We start from the raw sequence: 24,506 nt of genomic DNA, 5'->3' as shown, positions 1-24,506 counted from the left end.
CGCGGTATACCGATACTGGAAAAATACCGGTATATATTATATTTCAAACGGTACGATATCATAATTTTGCTCAATTTGGTATTTCATACGCTGCAGTTGCGAAATGCATCTGTAGGTGGCAGTGCTTCCCAAATTGCTGCGCAACCGGTAAATGTGACAACAGAACAACGCGATGGATCAAACAGATTAAACTATCAACGCACCCGAAATTAATAAACAAAGAGAACAGTAGAAGTGAAATATGGCATTACTTTGGATACAAAACAGATGACAAAGGTGAACGAACTTACCTTACTGCACCTGTATACAAGCGTTGCTATAAATCATGCGTTTCCACAGAGACAACACATCAAACCATTTTAAGCACTTGTCACTTGCTCATCCTGATCTTTTCAGGTGAGTGCATCATTCATAAATTCAGATTTAATTTGAACTTTTATTTACAACTGATCAACGCACATACAGATGTAATACAGTAAGATCAAACGTGCATGTGAGACATGCTAGAATCTTGCATTTCATACAATCGAATATTAATTGGATTTGAATTGAGCAATAATTTTGCTATATTAATTTTAGTATCAATGATATGAAGGGAATATTTCTGCCGCGCTGTCGACCGCTAATAAGAAGCAGCAGAGAGAGAGAGATTTATTTAATGCTTTTTCTTTGGTTGAGTCTGAAATCTGAAAACAATCTGAGAGAGAGAAATAATAATGTGATTTTGAATATTATTTTGACTGTTAGAATAACACTTTACAATAAAGCAATATTTATTGCCTTAATTGCACAACTTCAGTTGTATTTTTTTTCTTCAAACTCAGTCAAAATGTAACCTATGTTCCCGGTAGGCCAGACATTTTGTTTTCCTACCGGGAAGATAAGAAGATTTGAATATATTTTATATATATTTTAATATTTTTCATATTTCACTTATTACTTCAGTTAGCCTATTTTTTTTTTCTCCAACATCAAAATGTAACCTATGTTCCCTGTAGGTTTTTTGTTAGTTTGATCCAAAGTTATTAAGATATGAATCTGTTTTTATTATTATATTTAATAAAACTGTTCTAAATTCAGTTATCTTTTGAGGCTGGTTATTTGTCACCTATGGTATCGATTTAGTATCGATACCGAGGTATTACATTCTGGTATCGTACCGAAGCCAAAATTATGGTATCGAGCCATCCCTAGAGCATATCATGACAGTGCAATGTTTGAGTCCTGTTAGTTAGGTTATACACATTCAATTAGCTTTGGTTCATTAGTTCTGGTGGCCCTGAACTGTCTAGTTTACATCACCATAACCGACAACTGACAACTTTCCAACAATAAGTGAATTTAAAAAGAATCTGGGAAAAGTATTTATTGCACAAATATGTAATATTGATTCTAAAGCTCCAGAGGTTTTCTGGTATCTGCACAGCTGCTTTGGAGGACAAGCTGAGCATAATAGGTAGCAGTATACAAATCCAGTCTATTTGGTCACCAAACTTGTATGTGCTTATTAACTTCAAAACCGTTGGCATTGATGGGGGTTAAACTGTGTTAGATGAGAATCTTAATACAAATTAGATTATAGTTTTAGTGGTATCCCAAAGGAGCAGTTCCTATGTCATTTTTGGCCAACAGCTGCTGACAGGTCTCACCGCTACAAAATGAACTCACATTCTTCTTGCAAGCTAATCTTGGTGTCCCAGAGAGACACCATCATATGCAGATACTCTGTCCTGCACCCTCCTCCACCAGCTTCCTAGATTAGACTAACAGTGTATCTAAACACGCCAGAAGCCTGCACTAATCCCATATTCAAGTATCGAGGCAGCGTAAAAACTCATACTCAGAAAGGAGACATAGTGTTACAAGTATGAGCAACTTTGGGTACCACAACCAGCTTGGCAACTATGAGGACATCGATGAAGATGAACTTCTGGCCTCCCTGACTAATGAAGAAATTCAGGAGCTGGAGAAGGTTATGGCTGAAATTGAACCTGATACGAACATACCCACTGGGCTAAGGCAAGAGGACCAGACGGCCAAGCAGCCAACAGGCACTTTTTGCCGAGAGGCTCTGCTGAAGCACTGGGAGGATGAGACTCACAGATTGTTAGAGGTAGGGACTATATACAGAAATTGAGTGATATTACAAACTTTTGCATTCCATTTGTTTTTTCTTGACACAAATGCTTGAGCTTGCCACTGGGGTGGTACCCTTAAAAGGCACCCTTCATGGTTAAGTAAGGTACAAAGGTGTACCTTTGTAGGGTACTGCCCAAGTGACAAGATGCTGTACCCCTATAAGTACTATTTAAGGTATTCTGAGAGTGTAGTCATATCCACATAACAAGGGCAAAATTATTTGTATGGGGGTCAGTTTAGGCTTTCTTTTTGGTAAACCAAAAAGTCAAAATCTTTGGGAGTCTCAGGTCTCCACAAGGAGTTTTCCATCTTGGGGACAAGAAGGTCTGCAGCTTCATTAAGGGATTAAATGTCTTTAAATTTATAATTAAGTCTAAATTTTCTGTGAGCAGTTCATTTGAGGCAGGTGTTTCCAATACTCACTTGTGGAAGGCCACCACTTAGCAGAATTTAGCTTCAACCTGCTCCTACACACCTGTCCATAAGTTTATAGTCCTCCTGAAGACATTGATTTTCTGGTTCAGGTGTATTTAATTAAGACTGGAGCTAAACTATATAAGAAGGTGGTTATTAATGCTGCGTTCCATTCACCTTGGAAGTCGGAGCTGGGAATGGTGTCACATCCAAGTGGACCATGTTGAAGTAGAGAAGTCAGAAAACCAAGATGGACGCACTCATTGTTAGCAATACCAGTCAATTAAAAATGCATAAAAAGTGGAATTTTGCACAGATAACGCCAAAGTATCATGTCAACAAACAGAGGTTGTATAGTACCGAGTGCACCACGGAGTTTATTGAGATACAAACATAATTGCAAATAAACAACATATTACTACTGTTTCTCACTAAGCAGCCATATTGGATTCTGAAGTTGGGAGTTGTTGTAATTCCACAGAGATTCCGAGTCGGAACTCCGACTTGGGAGGGTGTTCCAGTTAAAAACTCCTTCTGGGAACTCGGAACTTCCAACCTCTGAGTACAAATGGAACGCTGCATAAGGATTGGATGTACTTGATTTGAGGGTACAATTAAGGAAGGACTGTCAAACACAGCTCCTGGAGGGCCACTGTCTTGAAGAGTTTATTTCACCCATGAGTTATGGATAGCTTTGGTTAGCTTAGAAACTTTGGAAGTAAATGAGAAGTTGCCAATTTTATATAAAATAACCCTATTAAATAAAAATTCATTTTCTTCAAAGAGAGTTTCGAAGACTACAACACTGCTTCCACAGAACTGTTCAGCTGTTGTCTCAGCTGGTGATATCTTTCTTAAATAAGCATCATTGCTTGAGGTATGCCAGAGCTCAACCTTGTTTTCCTTTCTATGGTGACATTCAGGACAGCATGGATGAGTGCCAGACAGATAAGAGCGAAGAGGAATGTGGCAGTGAAGAGCCTGAGGATAATGAAGAGGAGGGAGAGCAACAAAACTGGGGGCTCAGAACAGGGGGTGATGGGGAAAAAGAAGCTAGGTCAAGCAACTGGAATTTTGCAGACTTGTCCCGATTAGATTGCAAGAGGAATGGCAACAGCGGTCAAAAACCTAAAGACATCCATAAAGGTACCCTTCATCATCACCACGTTACACCAGAGAGGCCAAGTGGTAACCCCACTGATATGATTAAGACTTTGGAAAACATCTTGAGTAACGACACCTCCTTGAGTGAAGTCAACCTAAACAACATTGAGAACATATCCCAAGAGTTTTTGGTGAACTTTGCTGATGCATTAATCACCAACACTCAAGTTGAGGTTTTCAGCCTTGCCAACACCCATGCAGATGATCAAGTAGCTTTTGCCTTGGCCAAAATGCTGAAGAAGAACTGCAGTATCACCAACCTTAATGTTGAATCCAACTTCATTTCAGGCAAAGGTATTCTGGCTTTGATTGGGTCACTTCAGTACAACACAACACTAGTGGAACTCCGATTCCACAACCAGAGGCACATCTGTGGAGGTCAAGTGGAGATGGAAATGGTGAAATTGCTAAGGGGCAACACAACCCTATTGAAACTGGGATACCACTTTGACTTACCTGGTCCAAGGATGAGCGCAACTGGTATTTTAACCCGCAACCAGGACCGCCAGAGGCAAATGCGGCTGCAACAAAGGAGAGAACAAGATGATTTAGAAAGAAGTGAGGAGCAATCAAAGACACGGGACACTGTGTTCCAGATTTCAACAGATAAAGATGCTACACAAGGGAAGCAGCCCTTGGTGTCTTCTCATTTACCACAAGTTGTGAACAATGTTCCAACTAGAAAAATCGCTGAAATGGTCAAGCAACAAGAAGAAACAGCAATAGAAAGTGTTGAGACTAATGCAAATAAAGGACACAAACTCACAAGGGAGAAACATACCAAGAACATTTTTCAAAATGAAAAACCAGTACCTTTGAGAAGAGAAGATGAAACAAAGAGTCTGGGAGGCACCCAGGAGTCAACACGTGATGATCTACTGGCAGCTATTCGTAGAAGCAGCATTGACACACTAAGAAGGGTAAGACATTTAGAATTTGTCCAAGACATTGCCTTAAAAAAAAACTGTGCCTAAATTTGTAATTCCCTCAAACAATATTACTGCACAGGATAGGAACTTCTGAACTAAGGGTTTGGTAAACACCAACTCTGCCAAATCAGGTCTCCTGGAAATCGATTGTAAGACTTCAAGCAATAAGTACCTTTTTATACCAAGAACTGAATTATTCATTCAGTGGTTGTTTTGATTGAGATCATTCAAATTACCATGAAATCATTATCTAGTGGAAACACATACATTCTAGTTCAAATTTAATAGATGGAAAGTTTAGTTTTGCTGCACTAACAATGATGTTGCCAAGTTGTACTTGCCAATAAGAGTACAACCATGCTCTTATTTGAGGGCTTCAAAAAGCGCTCATAATTTCAAGTTCTCAATAAAAGTAAATTTAAATTTTAAAGGGATAGACAATGCAAAAAAATAAAATGTACTCTTGTCGTTTTATACCTGACATACATACATGTGGGTGAACTATCCTGTTTTGATCTTGAGACATTAGTATCCTTTGTGGCTTTTACTTCATGCTTCTGCCATGTATACAATATTTGTGGCAGTTTTAACATTACATTGACTAGCTTTTTCTTTTTCTTGCAGGTCACCAATAATCATCGTTCCTGATGTATAAAACTGCTCATATAAAATGAAACTGGAAAACAAATAACAGAAATGAAAACATTTGTTCTCTTATAAGGCACTGAATCTGAATTACATTATTTATACACATTCAAACACAAGTGTTTCTCGTAACTTCTTTCCACCAACAAAATACTTTGCTCAATGAACAGCATTGTTTCAACATCTGCTTTGTAACTTACATGAGAAAGATCAAAGCCAAGAAGAAAATAGTTCTTTTAATAGTACTTTTAAAAGGTGATTGCCATATTTCAGATTCCAAATTATCTGTCATGCAACTAAGTTGAGGTTGATCCTGTTTGATCCAGAAATTTTAGCCATCAAAGATGCACAGGTAAGCAAGCAGTATTTACATAAGTTGGTACAGCTACAAGTTAAAATATACATGCATTGCAAAAACGTACGTTACTAAAAAGAAAAGCACCATATCTCAGGTTTGTAAATATTACCATTTATTTAAGTATAGAATTTAGTGTTTTCATTCCACATTCCAACCCTCTTGTAAGATTTGATGTCAATTATACAATTTTTTCAGCACTATCCTTACAGGACAAGGACAGCAAATTCAGTTCAGACAGACAATACTGTTAAACCAGCATTAATTGTACACAAAGGTTTGTTGTTGTTTTTTCCATTGCCTTAAATGTAGTTATCAGTCTAGCATTGACCTGTAAAAGCGTGTAACAAAATGGAAGTTTAATTTTTTTTTTCTTTTTTTTTTTCTTCTTGATATGACTGAAATTCTATATTTGTGAATTGATGGTTTTTCACATTCAGGAGCAAGCTGTACTCACGACTTTGCCGGTTTGAATCTACCGTATATTATTTTCTTGCTAATAAAGTGAAATCAAAAACTCAGAACTGTCTACTCTGTAACGTGCAATGTAGTGTGACACTGATCGTGATTACCACAGAAATCACATTTAACGTGTTCAGCCAATGTGTTCTCATCCTGTAGTGAATTTCTTTTTGTTATTCGTGCAAAAATATATATAGCCTCAATATATCAGCCTGGTGTACATTTACAAGGGAAACAATACAGGGGACATACATATTCTGATAGGAGAAACTCTTACCAAATCTAAGAATGCTAAACTAGGATTTGAATAAGAAAATCAAAGGTACAGAAAAGTAGGGTATGAAAATAGTGTTATCTAAATAATTAATCAACAATTAATAAGGACATCAAGCGTCCCGTCCATCTCCCTTTCCCCACTCACAGGGGAACAAAAACATTCAGGTCAACAAATCATGAATCCTGGCATAAAACTTCACATGGTTATTCCAGGAGATTATTTTACAGAGAATAAATGACAATACTTTACAGATTACATGAGGTATTGCACAGATTATTAAATGTTGCGGGATTAATCATCCCATTCGTCATCATCCTCAAAGTCTTCGTCATCCTCATCATCCTCATCTTCATCTGAGGACCAAAAAAATGTGTAAAAAAACATAAGTATCTCATTATTTATTGACAATGCCATTAACACACAAACTCAAATGAACCAAAGGATATTAGAGTATGAAAAATGCCCTTAACACATCAGCGTTTACATTGATTTAAATGGGGATGTTTCGACTGAAGAGGAAAAAGTCATAATCTGTCATGTCACAAAACTAATCTTTTAAGTTGGGCTTGACATGTTATGTCATCTTAAAAACGTAACAGAGCATTTTTATAGTATGCAAACTCGATTTAACTGGATCAACAACCGTCAAAATGAGGTGGAAAAACAAATTTGCAGTTGTTGAGTGGCCTGTTTTGAACAAACTTTTGAGAGACTGAAACAAGCACTTACCTGAGGAGTGGATGGCTTTGCTCCTCTTTTGCATCACCTCCATCAGAGCTCCAACAATGCCTGCTGACTGAGCAGGGGTGGGTGGTCCTGAGTCATTATCTGATACCTGAACATTCAAGAAGAAAGCTATCAGACAATCATACAAAAATAACTGTTCCTAGAACATGCTACAATGTTATGAAAGTATTTGGGGACTCGCACTACTGTTCCAAAGTAAAAATAATAATTTACTTCAGCAAGGATGCATTAAATTTATCAAAAGCGACTTTATAATTTATCATTTTTTATAAACATTTATATTATCACAAAAGATGTCCATTTCAAATAAATGCTGTTCTTTTGAACTTTCTATTAAGCAAAGAATCCTATTTTAAAAAAAGTGTCACGGTTTCCCCAAAAATATTAAGCAGCACAACTGTTTTTAACATTGATAAAAAGAAAGAAACGTTTCATGTCACGGCTGCTGAAATTCAGCTTTGCATCACAGAAATAAATTACATTTTTAAATATTTTCAAATAGAAAGCAGTTTTTAAACTGTAGTAATATTTTTTCAGTATTACTGTTTTTTACTGTAGTTTTCATCAAATAAATCCATCCTCGGTGAGCATAAGGTGATACTAACATTTCTTAGACTTTAAAAATAACTTTGAATTTAAGTGAACTTAAAACAATCTTCACATAAACCCATTATAATATAGTAAATGCCATATTTATCTACCTGTGCCCCTCAGCAGAAATATACAGAAATTGAATAATGTAATCAAACACTATTGATTTCCTCTTTTTTTCCCCAGTACAGTTTCCGCGCTCGTTTGACTCGCTCCTGACGCTGAAATGAAGTTGAAGCGCGCGTCTGAAACGCACCCTGTTTGATGTGCTTGTAAAGATGTTTGCGACTGAATAAATGCACTTCTTGTCAAGAAAAAAAGAGACAGAATTAGCAATTATGAGTGGGGTGGCCAACCCTAGGCCCCGCCCCTGCGTTAACAGCGTTAAATAATTTTAACGCGTTAAACTGAAAAAATTAATCGCCTGCATAACGCACTAATTTAGACAGCACATATATATATATATATATACATACATACACACACACACACAGAGAGTAGAGTAGAACTTTGTCGAAGCAAGAACACACACACCTATTAACAGGACAGCACATTCCGGAGAAATGTGCTCTTTTCACTATCTGTGGCCGTAAAATTAACATCTCACGAGACACCTAAAACAAAGGATATATGTGTGGAAAAATCTGGAATGTATTTAAAACAGGACTTCACGGTTGTTTCTTATCACTTATGCATAATTCAACCAGAAACAGGACGAAGACCTTGGCATCTGGAACGTTTCCAGCACAGACCCTCCCGGGTATATCCCGACCATTAACGCATAAATTCAATGACTATCAACCAGGAGAGACGGTTTTACAACCGACGTCCGAGCTAAGGAAATCTCCAGATCTCCTTAGCGTGATATTCTCCTGACCTCGAACAACTCTTCTCTCTCTCTCTCTCTCCTCACATTCCAAAGGAAGCGCGCTTTTTCTTCTTATTAACAGACAAAGAAACTCAAAGATTTGCTTAAGTATTTCAAAAAGGACAAATTATAATTGTTGCTGCTATTGAAGCAATATACTCAAAAGCAATATATACAATATATTTACAATATATATTCAGGTTGTATTTCATGAAATGAAATTAAGTTTGCTGTGTTATTAAATCTACGGTATTGTTGTAATCTTTTCATTAACATCTGGCCGAGCATTGAACAACCATCAAGACTTAGTCAAACTTCTAAAAAAACTTTAACATATGAAGCCGTAAGAACTGAAACAGACTTCCTAAGAGCGTCATCACATCACAGAGAAACCAACCAATCGCAAGAGGGCATCCCCGGTGACATCACGCAACAGAGATTTCAGCAGCCAATCCGCACCTGAGGTTCCCTCTACCAGGAAAAGAACGGAAACTCAACTTAAAGCAAGTAATATCAAACAAATCTCCTTAATTCTGCTGGAAACTGGTTGCATTCATCTTTAAGTGTAAAGATAGTAAAGTTCCTTGCTTGTGACTCCCTCAGGTTGAAGTTAGAGCATTCTTGAAAACGAGCATTAGAACCTTAAACTCTCTTCAGATCAAAACAATTCATTTCAATGTGTGTGTTTGAGTTTACCTATTATGTTTTGTGTTATTGTAGCTTAGAAGTGTTGTAGAGTAGCAAATAAACTTTGATTTTATAAAAGGAATCTTTGTCTGGTGCTATGTGATTTTCAAGACTTAAACTATTTGCCAAAGATCGCGTTACCTATGCTCAAAATTACCTAATCAATTCTGTGTTATTACCGTGGCCACGGGAATAATCTGAATTGTTAAAACACACTGGTTTTAATGCTTGCTGGACAAGTCGTTAATGAGGTATCGTTAATAAGGTATAAGTTGGACGTTTTGATTAATATCGATTAATCATGTAAATATCAATATCGAATCTTAAGAATAGATTCCCTAAAAGCTAAATTAAAATAAGGGCTAATCCTTTAGAATACATATATACATCTAGAAATACACACACACACACACATATATATATATATATATATATATATATATATATATATATATATATATATATATATATATATATATATATATATATATATATATATATATATATATATATATATATGCAGTCGTGGTCAGAATTATTGGCACCCTTGGTGAATATGATCAAAGAAGGCTCTGAAAATAAACTTGCATTATTAATCTATTAATCCTTTTGATCTTATATATATATATATATATATATATATATATATATAGTTCAAAAGGTGGATAAAGAACCCCGAGACACCGGGTACAACAGTGTCAGCTCACACTATCGTCGCCATCTGACTGAAAAGGGACGCTATGGTAGGAGACCCAGGAGGACATCACTGCTGACACAAAGGCATAAAAAAGCAAGATTGGAGTTTGCCAAAACTTGACAAAACCACAATCCTTCTGGGAGAACGTATTGTGGACAGATGAGACAAAAGTAGAGCTTTTTGGTAAAGGACATCATGGCATGATAGATATATAGACCCTGGACCACAAAACCAGTCATACAATAGCAAAAGCCAAAAACACATTTTAAACATTAATTTTATTATAAAATTATCTTTTTCTTTTATGCCAAAAATCATTAGGATATTAAGTAAAGATCATGTTTCGTGAACATATTTTGTAAATTTCCTACCATAAATATATCAATTTAATTTTTGATTAGTAATATGCATTGCTAAGGACTTCATTTGGACAACTTTAAAGGCGATTTTCTCAATATTTTGTCTTTTTTGCACCCTCAGATTCCAGATTCAAATAGTTGTATATCTGCCTATCCTAACAAGCCATACATCAATGGAAAGCCTATTTATTCAGCTTCAATTTAAAAAAATTGACCCTTATGACTGGTTTTGTGGTTACATATATATATATAATCATCCAAATATACTATAATACCTTTTTTAGTAATAAAATAAATGCTATAATTTATTTTATTATAAAAAATGTATTACAGTATGTTTTTGCACAAGATGTCCATTGTGACCACCACTGTTTCACATATATGCACATCTATATATAAAATAAAATTATAAACCTAAAAATAAAATAAATCTGCATAAAAAACCTATATAGTGACAAAAACAGTCTGATTTGTCACATGCACATGCAATTGGCAGTTTAAAACCTTATTTTTAACAAAATAGATGATTGACAGGTGAGCAGGCGTTCCTCCACCTTTGTCTGGGACACATCAGGATGTGTTAGCGTTAACAGTCCTCACCGTTTTGAGCTGGATGCCCTGTCGGATCTGGTCGAGTAGCACGTCACGTCCTGTGGACGACACTGGCCTGTTGTTTTGCTCCACTTTCTTTAACTGAGTGCCCTCCCTGATTTGCTCCAGCAGAGCTGACTTCCCACCCTTGGGTGAGGGCGTTGATTCACCGAGGCCTCCGTCCATATCAGGGGGTGGAGGAGGTCCAGGAGGAGGCGGTGGAGGAGGAGGTGGAGGCGGGGCGGCTCCTCCAGATAGAGATGGAGGTGGTGGTGGCGGGGGAGGTGGCATAGAGGCAGGGGCAGGTGCAGGTGCAGGTGGAGGGGGAGGTGGATGTCCTCTGCTGGGAGGTGGTGGTGGAGGTGCTCCCATGCTAGGCCGGGATGGAGGAGGCGGAGGGGGAGCGCTCGTGGGGGCCCTTGAAGGTGGAGGGGGGTGGTGGGGCTCCTCGTCCCCGCACTGGGGGTGGTGGAGGTGGGGGCCCAGAAGTGTGAGGAGGGGGTGGGGGTGGTGGGCCGCCCCGGGAGGGTGGAGGCGGGGGTGCTGCAAGAGGAGAAACAAATTTGTTCGCGTTAAAATGAATAAATATGCAGACTCTCCATGTATTATGAGTTGTTCAAGTCTTCATATTAATGAGTTGAAAGCATTTGAATACCACCACAAAGCCATAATTATAAGTGGGAACTTTCTCTAAACCCTCAGTTTCCGAGTTGGAAGTGCGTCAAATATGGCATTTGTCACTTCTCACCAGAGCTTAAACTATGCCTACATCATCCATTTTTCTTACACAAACACACTACTTTGCTTCAGAAGGCCTTTATTAACCCCCCTTGAGCCGTGCGGAGCACTTTTTATGATGGATGGATGCACTTTTTTAGCCTTCAAATCTCAACAGCCATTCAATGCCATTATAAAGCTTGGAAGAGCCAAGACATTTTTCAATATAACCTTCGACTGAAAGAAGAACGTCACATACACCTAGGATGTCTTGACGGTAAATCATGGAGTAATATTCATTTTTGGGTGAACTATCCCTTTAATTAAATTGCTATCCCTTTTTTGACCAAAGTGACTTGAACGAATCTCACATCTAATCACTAATTAAGACTTCCTAACTCGTACTTTCCAGGAGGACTTGATCATTAGAATAATTTAAAGCCTCCATGAAACCAAAATTGGAGTTTTAAATGTTTATTACCTTTGAAGCATCTGTATGCTAGTATAATTCTAATTATTGAGAAAAATAACTTCTGTGAAAACTAATAATTTAATTCCATAAACAATAAAAATAACTATACAAAAGTTAATGATAATAATTACAATAACTACAATATATGATATAATTATAACAACAATTTCTTATAATATTTACAATTAAAAATAGCAACACAGATCCCATTTAAAACCTAAAGGAGCAGTCCCATTAGCTAAATTTAGGCAAATTTTCAACCACAAATATTCACCAAAGTGTAAATGCGACGCTTAAATACAAACTAACCAGTTACTCATTCTACATATTACTACTACATATTGTCAAGTATTATAAACTACATCTAAGCAGTGATTCTTCAGTAGTAGATTGTTATAGTATGACAAGCAGCAGCAAATTAAAATATGCATAATTTAAAATATTTTCGCCAGCAAATGCCAATCATGTCATACACTAACGCAAGTAAAAAGTTTTTTTTTTGTTTTTAGACGATATAACCAACCTGAAGTAGGCTTACATTTTTAAAAGCCGTTTTAGACTAGTCGACTAATCAGACACAAAACTTCCGTTATAACGACAGTCAAATTAGTCGTAGGCTCGTAGCGCACATCCCTAGAAAAAACTACATTTTGCACCACACCAATCAGCAACAAATGGCATTTTCAAGTCATATTTTTAAGAGATCAACACAAGTAAACAAATGCCTCATTGAAGAATCATGGAAAATATTCATATATGCACAAATGCTATTCTATGAAGTTACATAAGATGTAGGCAAAACCTCTCACACCTAAAAAAAAATGTCATCCAAGTATTAAAAAACAAACAATCATTCAAAACAACCCATGCCAACCTGCAAAGAATCAGACTTCTAACACATGCAAATCTAAGCAGGTTTCACTCAGAAACACACACATTGCACCTACCGCACCACCTGGGAGGACCTGAAGGAAAAACACATATATTGATCAAATGTAAAATGCTAATATATGCACCCAACTTCTGTATAAAATCCTCTCAGGAATGTGTTACAGACACATTATTTTAATGTCATGAAAGGATATATTGGTTTTGCTGCATCATGCATTATTTTGTTTTCACTGAGGACAGAAAAGAACTAGTTAGGGGAAGTTTTGGGCTATTTTTGTTGATTCAGGCCTGACTTTCTGCCAGCGGATGGTTTGTGGACAGACACTGCAGGTGTTGAGTGCAGAGAGTCTGACAGCGATCAGTCTCACCTTGTCTCCTCAGCTCATTCTTCACAGCCTCTACGCCGCCCTTCTTCTCAATGAAGTCGTAGATGACCTTCGACGTCTCCTTGTCTTTGAGCTGGGCCTCAGAGATGCCACACATGTCAAACAGGTTCTTCAGCTCTGGGTCCAAATTATTCAACTGCAAAATAAAAAGGTCAAGTCATGAGCACGGTTTATTTACTAGATTCCATAAATGAAATATAAGTGCTTGCAAGGCAATAAAAGAAGGGTGATAAAGTTAAGCAAAACTAGAATTTTTGCCTGTGTCTCATAATTTGAAGTATCATTCATTTCCGTAGCAAAAACGTGCAGATTCGTTGCCGAAATGTTATGTTTAGGGTTAGGGGTTTGTTCAAATTACCAACCTTAAGTATGAGCAATAGTAATGCTTGCCTTAGTAAGCACAACTAAATATAGATAGAAGAAGAAAGAGAGAGATTATATATATATGAATGATAATGTGTCAAAATGATGAGTCAATGGATGCATAATCAAAAGGCCCAATCATACTCCAGTATGCAGATGTAAGATCAAATCGCAACTCAGTATGCAAACATCATCACTGCTGATTAGTTTTTGAATGCTGAAGTGTGAGTAAAAGGGATAGTAGTTAGCCCAAGATGATATTTTGAATAATGTTGACGGTAGCCATTGACTTCCATGGTATATTTTTTTCCATACTATGGAAGTCAAAGGCTACCATCAACTGTTTGGTTACCAACATTCTTCAAAATATCTTCTTGTGTGTTCAACAGAAGGAATAAACTCATACTGGTTAGGAATGATATGAGATTGTGTAAAACATGACTTTTTTCATTTTTGGGTGAACTATTTTCAAACTTCAATCTTCTTTTTATAGGTATAATGTTTAGAAAAACTAAAATCAGAGGATTAAGGATAAAAAATAATACATATTTTCTAAAGATCATCAAGTTAATAGTATTTTCAAATTAAACAAGTATAATGCTTAAAACAAAGATTAACTTTTAATTTTAAGTCAATAACTGAAAACGTATCTAAAATTAAAAATAAAATGATTAAGTAAAATAAGTGAATGTTTTTAAAACTCAACATTATCAAATGTAAATGATCTATTATTTTAATAAACAAGTAAAAAAAAAAAATAAGCCTTTTTAAAAGTCAGAAACATTTTCAAGTGCAAGTTAATGGGGATTTTTATTTTTCAGATAAGATCATGATGATTAAAATCTTTTGAGAAATGTCAATGCAATTCTGCCTTGCAAGCACTATTCATGATTTCCCAGTGTTCATGCTGTTGTCAAATATAGCACAATCCTGCCACCTTGTGGACAAACTGCTAACGTAACCATCTCAGCTAAATCCATCCATTATGTCATGCTCAACATTCCAGCTGCATGCATAATGCAAACCTTAAAATGTGAAGCCTTCTTCAGAACATTTGCACATTTTTCCAAGAGCAACAGCATCTCATTTTATTGCACCAGTAGCCTGAATTTCTAATTGCCTCATAAAAAGGCAGCAGTTTGCAATATCTCCAGTATTTCCATAACAAACCCATTTAAAATACACAGACAGCTCATTGCTGTGTACAAATGCAGTCTGGGTAGTGTTGTGGGCGTTAGATGCTTCAGCCTGCATGAACACAAGGCTATTGAGGCATTTTATCATGCCATTACTACACAGGTCAGCATTGTTTTCCAATGTGAGATTCTTCAATATGCATGTGAGAGCGTGTGAATGTGACAGAGCAGGTCATTGTTGTGTACTTACATCGAAGCCTGTGTTCGGATCCCATCCTACATGACCGATGTGCCTGGAAAATATTGCGTTAAGCACAGTCAGACTGACATAAACAACAACAAATACAACATGAGGAACCTTGTGCTTGTGTGTTGAAGATCCTTCCTAAATTAGTATTTTGTTTGTAAATCTCTCATCGTGTTATATTATTAACAAATCTTGCAATCAGTCTTTTTGTCAACTTGTTTTCTTTCAATGAGCACAGGTTTTTTTTCTTCTAGAAACTGATCGGCTGCAGGTCACACTGATCTGAGCTTATGCACCATAAAAAAAAAAAAAAAAAAAGAAGTATATATTTGGGGATAATTTTGGCAATGCCAGCTTAAAAACGTGCATAAGCCAAGGTTATACTTAATTGTAATAAAACTCAAATCTATACTGACATAAAAAGCCAGGGTTATAATTTATAGCAATAAAAAAAATTAAAGCTATACTGACATTTAATTAAAAAAAAAAAAAAAATATTAAAAACTATACAAGTATCTCAATAATACTAAATTAACACTGGTATAAACTAAGATCAATTAGTAAGTAAATAAATAAAGTTGACAAAAGACTGAATCCAATATTTATTATTAATACTGCAAAATAATAATTGTTGTTATTATTATTATTATTACGTATATATTTTAAAAAAAATAATTTAATAACATTTTCAAGTTTGAGTTAATGTGGATTTTCAAACTTTAATCTTAAATTTTTTTAAAATGTAGAACATTTACAATAACAAAAATAAAATATTAAAATCAATTATTTTTTAAAAATAACATTTTCAAGTGTAATTTAATGTGGAGTTTTAAACTATGATCTTACATTTCTTTCAAGATGTGTCATAAAAACATTGTGTGTCATTTTTTTACGTTTATAATAATTTAAGTAAAATAATTGAATTGAAGATAAGTTACTGAGGATTCTCACACTTTATTTAGGCTTACATTTCTTTACAGAGTATACTGTTGATGAAACTAAAATAGCACCAAGGCTATAGAAAATAGATAATTAAGGCCAAAATTAGGCCAAAATTCTTTTTAAAGATATGTTGATAAAAAGATATAATTCTACATTTGGTAAAAAATTGCATAAGAAATTTATAAGCAATTGTAGGCTGCTCATTTTTGACTGTTAACACCACAGTTGCAACAACACCTTATACAACTTTTTTAAAAAGCACAAAAACTTTTTTTGGTAGGTTGTAACGTGTGTGAGCAGATTTAGATTAAGTTTTTGTCCAATTTGTTAACACTAACTAGCATTTTTTTGTAGACAAAGGGTTAAAAGCATAACATATAAACAAAACTCCAAATATTACAAGTTAGTGCTTGTGTTTGAGCATACGGACAGAAAATGACATGAGCAGCATGACAGCATTTTAATATGCATTACTGATGTCACTTCCTGCCAACACAGGAAGTACTGAATCTGCTATACTTAAAAGACTCACTGGAAGTTGCTAGGTGTCCCAATGTCAGCCTTTGTCAACTTCTTCCTCTTGCCCTTGACCTTCTTCTCCTTCTTGTTAAGGCCACTGTGCACCATGTTATTCATGTGGGACATATTAAGTTTGTTGTTTATCTCGGGGTTCTTGATGTCCACCGTCGCCATCGGGAGAGTGGGTCCTGGGCACATGACAAAACAGATTAGCTGCTGCCTGAGAATCTCCAACCTGTTGCACACAATTCCCTGCGAGAGTGACAGCAGTCGTCTCTGGCTGAGCTCGCAGAGTTTGTGTTGCCAACAACAGCTGATTCTGTCCAGCGTAAGCAAAGAGGGGGCGGCACACTGAATCAATCACACACATTCCTGCAAGTTCATGTATTCACAGTTCAGATGATGCTGGTGTGCTACAAACAACAAATATAATAATAATAACAATAATGATAATAAATGTCAGTGTCAAAAAGCAAGATTTAAAAAAAATGTCTGTTTTAAATATTCAGTATCGGTAGTAAAATAAAAAACAAATAAAAAAAATAAACTTCATAAAGCAGCAGATAAAAAGCAGCTTTCATAGAAAGGAACGCTGCTGAACAGACTGTCAAACTTTCCCCAAAACAACGAGCATTAGCTAGCAGGCACTTTCAAAACAGAAAACAGAGCCATGGACGACATCTGTATGATGCGGTCTGAATCTACAGGTTAAAAATAATAACTTCAACAATAAATTAATCACCATAACACCTTTAAATTACTGTGTTTAAAAAGGAAAAGTAGCGTAATGAATTGGTTAATTATTCACTTTTTACCTTACAGCCATTCACTCACAAGTTTATATTTTATATTTTCTTTTTAATGAATAATATAATTAATGATAATAATTCTATTTTGTATTTATGTATCATTATTGTTAAATAATAAAAACTACATGTAAAAAGAAATGTACAAATAAAATGCATAAGTTTAATAAGCATTATTAAATAATAATAATGACCAATTATAATAAAAATATTATGCAATGGCATACATTTTATTATTATTATGTTTTTATTATTATTATTCAGTTCATGTATCAAAATGTATAATTAAAATACATAAATTATCATTGTTTGCCATTACATTATACAGTTTTTTATTAATCATTTATCAAAAATGTATAACTCATTTTTAAATATTATAATTATAAAAATAATAATAATAATTATTATATTAATAATCATAATAATTGTTCATTTATCAAAATGTACATGTAAAATGCATAAATATAATTATTATTATAATTGTGTCTTAAACCATCTGTTTATTAAACAATTATATAAAAATATTTAAACAATTATTACAAATAATTATGTTAATTTATCAAAATGTTTACGTAAAATACATAAATATAATTATCATCATTGTGTCTGTCATTATATAGTTTTTTTTCTTAATCTGTTTATGTATCAAAATTGTATGAATAAAATGTTTAAACGATAATAATAATTTATATTATTATTTAGGCCTATGTAGTCTAATAATTCTTTGTGCCAAATTGAGGAATAGAAGTAATAAAATAATTGTCAAATATATTATATATATTGATAATTTTTATGGAATTGAAAAACTGCCCCAAATTATAAAAAAAATAAAAACATATTCATTTAAAACGGCTTATCCCTTTCAAAAATGTCCAACTGTATCTCAAAAGCTACAATCCAAAAGACTAAAGACCACAACATTTCTAACACTGAGCAATAATTATAATAATACTGTTTATGTAGTCTAATAATTTGTGCCAAAAGCACAAATAAAACTAAATGAACGAAATAACGTAGACCCCTGTCAGAACTTTGTAATGTTAAGCAAAAACTAAAGAAGATCTTCAAACTACAAACTCTTTAAAAAGTTACAAGAAACTTCTCTAATGTCAGTATTTCCGAAAATGAGATGCTTCACTCACATCCGCGTCCCAGTCTGGAGTACTAGAACCGTGAGGAGTCACAGAAGAGCTGCTAAACCCCTACCTAGGGCGAGAGCCATGAGCTTCCTGTGACCTCCACCGTGACCCCGAGCACCCCCCGAGAGGACGTCCTCTGTAGAGACGGAGGGTCCGTCGCCCCTGAGCTGCAGCAGCGTATTAAAGTGAGGCTGAGGTAAAGACGCATTCAGTTCATCCCCTGACAACACCAAGTATCACAGGGGCACCAATCTACCATCTGGCCTGGAAACGCTCTCTAAAAACTCCTCGGACAGGGCGGACAGGAAGGTCGTGCAGAACATCTTCTCATCTGTGTCACGGTAGCTACGGTAGCTAGCTAATTTCACCGTAGCGAGAAGCTAGCAAGCTAAGCAGCCTCCTGAGACACTCAGGATTTGACAATTGTGACAGTTTTGTGATCTGGCCGTCCACCAAACCAATCCCGCTCATGCTAGTAAAAAAAAATTACGAATGCGGAATATTACGTAAAGAACTGCTAATCCAGTTTAATCTCTGAAATTTGATGTAAGCATTACAAGTCTTCAACTGCAGGCAAAGCCATGCTTTTTATAATACACAAGTGACGTCTGATAGCGAATAAGTGATTAGCTTCTCTACTCATCAACACCAAACTATACCAGACAAAGTGGACGTACTGAGCATGCTCAGTCAGATATCAACCACCAATCTAGTTACACAATGAGGAAGCGGAGAGGACGGAAATGTGCTGGAGAAAGATTACATTCGCTTTTTTTCTGCAGGTGGACACCTTATACAACATAAATACTGAGAACAGCACAACATGTTGCATAAATATGATTTGAACGGCTTCATTCTTCATAGTGTTGTCAAGTAGGGGTGCAATATGCTTGGAACAACAGCTATAAATTATGAATGTGAATTTGAAATGTGAACAGATTGAAGAGATGAGGAAAAATGGAACTGGCCTCCAAAGCTGCCGTAACAAATATGTTGACAATTTCACAGATAATAACATTTCAGACTGGAAATGAATCTGACTGGCTGGTAATGCTAAAAAAAGAATAGGCTGAATCCCTTGGAAACTAAATGTAAATGGTGTTGTGCTATCAAAACAATCACTGCTACCAAACAACACTGGCTGAAGTGTAAATTTGGGGGCGGGACTATTTGTTTAGTCAACCAATGGCAGACGTAGGGAGTGTTCAGGATTATTTTTGCACTTTGATTTGGTTATGATTATGGTGTAAAATTTACAATTTACCTTTAATTACCACATTTAATCAAACTTATAATAGCATTTTAAATGAACAGTCTTTTTCTGTTGGGAAAATTAATCAAATATTTCTTGGCACATGGGTGAACACAATTTTAATTAATTGTACTTTATATTATATTACTTAGATTTTATGCATTTTTTTTAAATGACAAAATATGTCTTTGATTAAGGCCAAAGTATACTTTTTTACGCGTACGTTAGCATACAGTCATACGCAGAGCCTTGAAAAGTATACTTAATTTGACTCGTTCGCGTACAATGACTACACGCGTACAATGCGCTTTGCGCCAAATTGCAATACCTCTCTTGGTCTAACGGGGCCAGTGTTTGCGCAATCTCTCGCCACGAGTTAAAACCCATATAAATATCTTTGTATTTTTTCATGCTACACTTGTACAAATGAGGATATTTTCAAACCTCTTCGCACAATCTCTCGTCTATGTAGGCCTCCATTGTCGCTGTAGCTAACCCGCATTTCCGGTTTGTTCTGTTTATGCAGTTTTTCTTCAGCTACCTTGTGAATCGATACCCCCACGGCAGGGTTGCCACCTTGCGGGGTTTTATATATATATCTGGGGTCGACAATATAAATGGCCCGGTGGCCCGGACGTACTTTTAAAACCGTCAGGGCCACCAGATCGCTCCAACCACTAGCCCGGTGGGGCCAGTAAAAATAATGCCTCGATTAAAAAAAAGTCTAATTTCACATTAATTACCTGTGTTCTGTGTTTTGATTTCTGTTAAATAGTCTCGGTAACCACCGCTAACTATTGCGGTGGTTACCGAGACTAACCACCTTGCTCGCTCCCGCGGTTACGCGCGCAAACTGCACACTGCTGCTCAGCACCTACCTATAGCTACTATTAAGCTAGGCTACATGTTTCTGAAACCCCCATCACCCGGCCAAACACCGGGTAAAAAAAGAGAAGGCAACGAAGAGAAAACCACCAGAGGAATTGAGGGAAAGCGAAAGGGAATACGAAAAGAAAAGGCAGAGAAAGTTTCAGCCCCAGTGGCGAGACCGCTGGAATTGGCTGGCCTGGGCTACGATCAAGAAAAAAAAGAGGTTTACTGTGAGCTCTGCAGATCAATGCCCACATATGCAGACAAGTAAGTTAGAGAAAAGTTAACGTGTATGAAACCTATGGTATGAACATAATATAATGAATGGCTGTGTGACTACGTAGAATGAATCCTATGCAATAGGTTTATTTGCACTTGTTTCATGTTTTTGCACAGGTTTGCTGCACTTTGCACTAAACCTACCTTAAAAAAAAAAAAATGTTATTCATGTTGTTCAAGCAAACTGTTCTTTTTCGTGATTATTGGGATCAATACCCGACGCGTTGACCTGGGCCAGTGAACTTCAAAAGACACTGGCCCTCAATTTCCCTTATTGTCTACCCCTGTATGTGTGTATATATACAGTATATATATATATATATATATATATATATATATATATATATATATATATATATATATATATATATATATAATGTATACATACATACATACATACATACATACATACATACATACATACATACATATAAAGGATTATTAGGAACACCATACTAATACGGTGTTTGACCCCCTTTCGCCTTCAGAACTGCCTTAATTCTACGTGGCATTGATTCAACAAGGTGCTGAAAGCATTCTTTAGAAATGTTAGCCCATATTGATAGGATAGCATCTTGCAGTTGATGGAGATTTGTGGGATGCACATCCAGGGCACGAAGCTCCTGTTCCACCACATCCCAAAGATGCTCTATTGGGTTGAGATCTGGTGACTGTGGGGGCCATTTTAGTACAGTGAACTCATTGTCATGTTCAAGAAACCAATTTGAAATGATTCGAGCTCTGTGACATGGTGCATTATCCTGCTGGAAGTAGCCATCAGAGGATGGGTACATGGTGGTCATAAAGGGATGGACATGGTCAGAAACAATGCTCAGGTAGGCCGTGGCATTTAAACGATGCCCAATTGGCACTAAGGGGCCTAAAGTGTGCCAAGAAAACATCCCCCACACCATTACACCACCACCACCAGCCTGCACAGTGGTAACAAGGCATGATGGATCCATGTTCTCATTCTGTTTACGCCAAATTCTGACTCTACCATCTGAATGTCTCAACAGAAATCGAGACTCATCAGACCAGGCAACATTTTTCCAGTCTTCAACCGTCCAATTTTGGTGAGCTCGTGCAAATTGTAGCCTCTTTTTCCTATTTGTAGTGGAGATGAGTGGTACCCGGTGGGGTCTTCTGCTGTTGTTGCCCATCCGCCTCAAGGTTGTGCGTGTTGTGGCTTCACAAATGCTTTGCTGCATACCTGGGTTGTAACGAGTGGTTATTTCAGTCAAAGTTGCTCTTCTATCAGCTTGAATCAGTCGGCCCATTCTCCTCTGACCTCTAGCATCAACAAGGCATTTTCGCCCACAGGACATTAATGAGAAATTGAACAGGTGTTCCTAATAATCCTTTAGGTGAGTGTGTATATATTATATATATATATATATATATAACGGTAATATATAAAATACTACTACTGCTGTTAATAATAATACATATATAAATTAGATAAATAATAATAGATTAGCCCTCAAATATTCCCTGCACCAAATGATTGCTTCAATAGGAAATACACTGGAAATAAATACATACATAAACACTTAATTTGGTTAGATATTTTCCATAGCATTCTTTAAAAAAATACAATAAAAATATATTTATAATCTAATCATTTGAAATTACATCATTTTAAACAACTGTATTACATTGTAAAAAATATTACAAAAAACTCAAACCTCTGACTAACAATAGCCCTGGTTCAGGGGTTTGTTAAAAAAAATACTATAATATAATAAAATATAATTATATATAAATATGACAAAATACTAACATAATAACAGTAACATAAAATAATAATAATACTATTAATAATTGAAGAGCCCTCAAATATGCCATACCCCAAATTATGCTTCAATTGGAAATACTCTGGATATAAATAAATACATAAACAAACACTTAATTTGGTTTGATATTTCCTATAGCATTCTTAAAAAAACAAAAGGCTACTGAAAAAGGCAAACAAGATAATTTAGTAACTTGCAACTACAGTTAAGAGATGCCAAAGCAGCGTCGTAACCCTGATAAACGTCCATGAGAAAACCTTTAAACTACACAAGTGAAGAAACGTGGTCTCTTTGATGTAACTGAATGGGAGAGAGTCGCAGCAGCACAGTGGCATGGAATGATCCATGTGGCATACATATGGCTCCAGTGCACAGATTGACCTCAGGCTTCCAGTCAGGGGGTGAACGCTACTCTCATCTAGGTCATGTACAATACGAATGTGTGCTTGTGTGAATAACGCTCATGCCTGACGACACAAGAATGTGTTTTGATTTCTGCGGAAGATACATTATGTGCATGTGTGCATTTCAGCATAATTTTGTCAAAAAGGGAATTTAAAAAACAACAACAACAGCAAACACAAACCGGATTAGCGCTGATAACATTAGGAGTAAATTCATAAGTGAATGTAAGTACCAGGACACATACCATTTGGTGGGTCACGCCTTTTCTCTGCAAAAACAAAATTAACACTGTTAAAATGTGGAGGCCGAATTAATAGACTAGTGAGGTCAGTAACAGAGAGGAAAAGAGCCGGTAGGTCACCCAGAGGACAAGGAAATGGTTAAATTGTTAGTTTTGGAAAGGTTAGGGAAGAAGATGTTAAACAGAGGTGCCCTGAGCTCTGAGCCCTTTCTCAAGACACTAACATCCATAAATTAATGCATTTATTTAGGGTTTACTTTATCAATTGGCAGTCCTAGGTTTATTGTCACATTTTTAGCTCCAACATTTGTGGTTCATTCATACGCAAACTGATAATATTCTTATAACCTTGACCTTAAAGGTGAAGTGTTTCTCTGTTCTGCTGCTGTGAAAATGTTGAAATACTTGATTCTTTTTATTTCAGTGACAGTTGCTCAGCTATTTCATGTTTTTAAAAGCTGTCAAACTAATTTTTATTTTATAAAGTGTGTGTGTGCATATATATATATATATACATACACACACACACACACACACACACACACACATATACATACATATTATATAGTTGCCAAGCAACTGCCTTTTAAATAGAAATTTTTAAAGAATAAAACAAAATATTATATAGGAGTGCTGTCAAATCATTAATCATGATTATTCATGTTCAAAATAAGTTTGGTTACATAATATATGTATGTGTACTGTTTATATTTATTGTGTATGTATTTTTCTTAGAGATGCACCGATTGCAATCTTGGCCGATTCCGATTTCCGATTTTTTGGAAGTGTGACCTGCCGATACCGATTTTTTTCGATTCCGATTTTCTTTCTAAGAACTATAAATTTACATTATATGAAAAAAAATCTATGCAAATTTCAATGCAAAAATCATTTAAATAAAATAAATTATTAAACATTACAATTCCCCTAATCTAGACTAAGTTACAGATTTTCTCTCACTTAAACAACTCTCAAAATGAAGTGCTCTGTGACTGGAAAGAGGAAGAAATAGTTAACTTAAAATGAGTTGCTGTACGTACCAAAACAGGTGTCATTTCCCACTATGTTTATAAATGGTAATTTTTTTCCGCTAACCTTTCACATCAAATTCTTACTTTCT

At 35.8% G+C, this 24,506-nt stretch overlaps 1 protein-coding gene and 1 pseudogene across 2 annotated transcripts in view; one reads left to right on the top strand and one right to left on the bottom strand.

Moving 5' to 3' along the window:
* The first annotated feature begins 1,679 nt into the window (after window positions 1-1,679).
* Window positions 1,680-6,166, top strand: LOC306867104 (leiomodin-2-like). The gene is made up of 3 exons (XM_079412624.1): window positions 1,680-2,113; window positions 3,477-4,637; window positions 5,271-6,166. Exons 1-3 carry the CDS (start codon window positions 1,868-1,870, stop codon window positions 5,292-5,294), a joined length of 1,431 nt encoding a protein of 476 aa, XP_079268750.1. The 5' UTR covers window positions 1,680-1,867; the 3' UTR covers window positions 5,295-6,166.
* Window positions 5,741-24,506, bottom strand: part of LOC306867103 (actin nucleation-promoting factor WASL-like) — a 29,355-nt pseudogene continuing 10,589 nt past the window's right edge. The window contains exons 5-11 of the transcript XR_013786113.1: window positions 23,390-23,413; window positions 16,612-16,786; window positions 15,141-15,183; window positions 13,374-13,527; window positions 10,935-11,468; window positions 7,115-7,220; window positions 5,741-6,738 (exon numbers count right to left, since the gene is read on the bottom strand). The product of XR_013786113.1 is annotated as an actin nucleation-promoting factor WASL-like (transcript). The remainder of the gene's footprint in view (window positions 6,739-7,114; window positions 7,221-10,934; window positions 11,469-13,373; window positions 13,528-15,140; window positions 15,184-16,611; window positions 16,787-23,389; window positions 23,414-24,506) is intronic.

Source organism: Barbus barbus (assembly GCF_936440315.1).
Source record: "Barbus barbus genome assembly, chromosome: 48".
NCBI classification, from domain to species: Eukaryota; Metazoa; Chordata; class Actinopteri; order Cypriniformes; family Cyprinidae; genus Barbus; species Barbus barbus.
This window is presented reverse-complemented; position numbering and strand designations above follow the sequence as displayed.

What these genes read in the sequence shown, in the direction of transcription:
- LOC306867104 (XM_079412624.1), top strand. Translation starts at nt 1,868, where the DNA reads ATGAGCAACTTTGGGTACCACAACCAGCTTGGCAACTATGAGGACATC. An exon ending in AGACTCACAGATTGTTAGAG is followed by an intron (nt 2,114 to 3,476) that starts GTAGGGACTATA and finishes GGTGACATTCAG; the next exon opens with GACAGCATGGATGAGTGCCA. An exon ending in GCATTGACACACTAAGAAGG is followed by an intron (nt 4,638 to 5,270) that starts GTAAGACATTTA and finishes TTTTTCTTGCAG; the next exon opens with GTCACCAATAATCATCGTTC.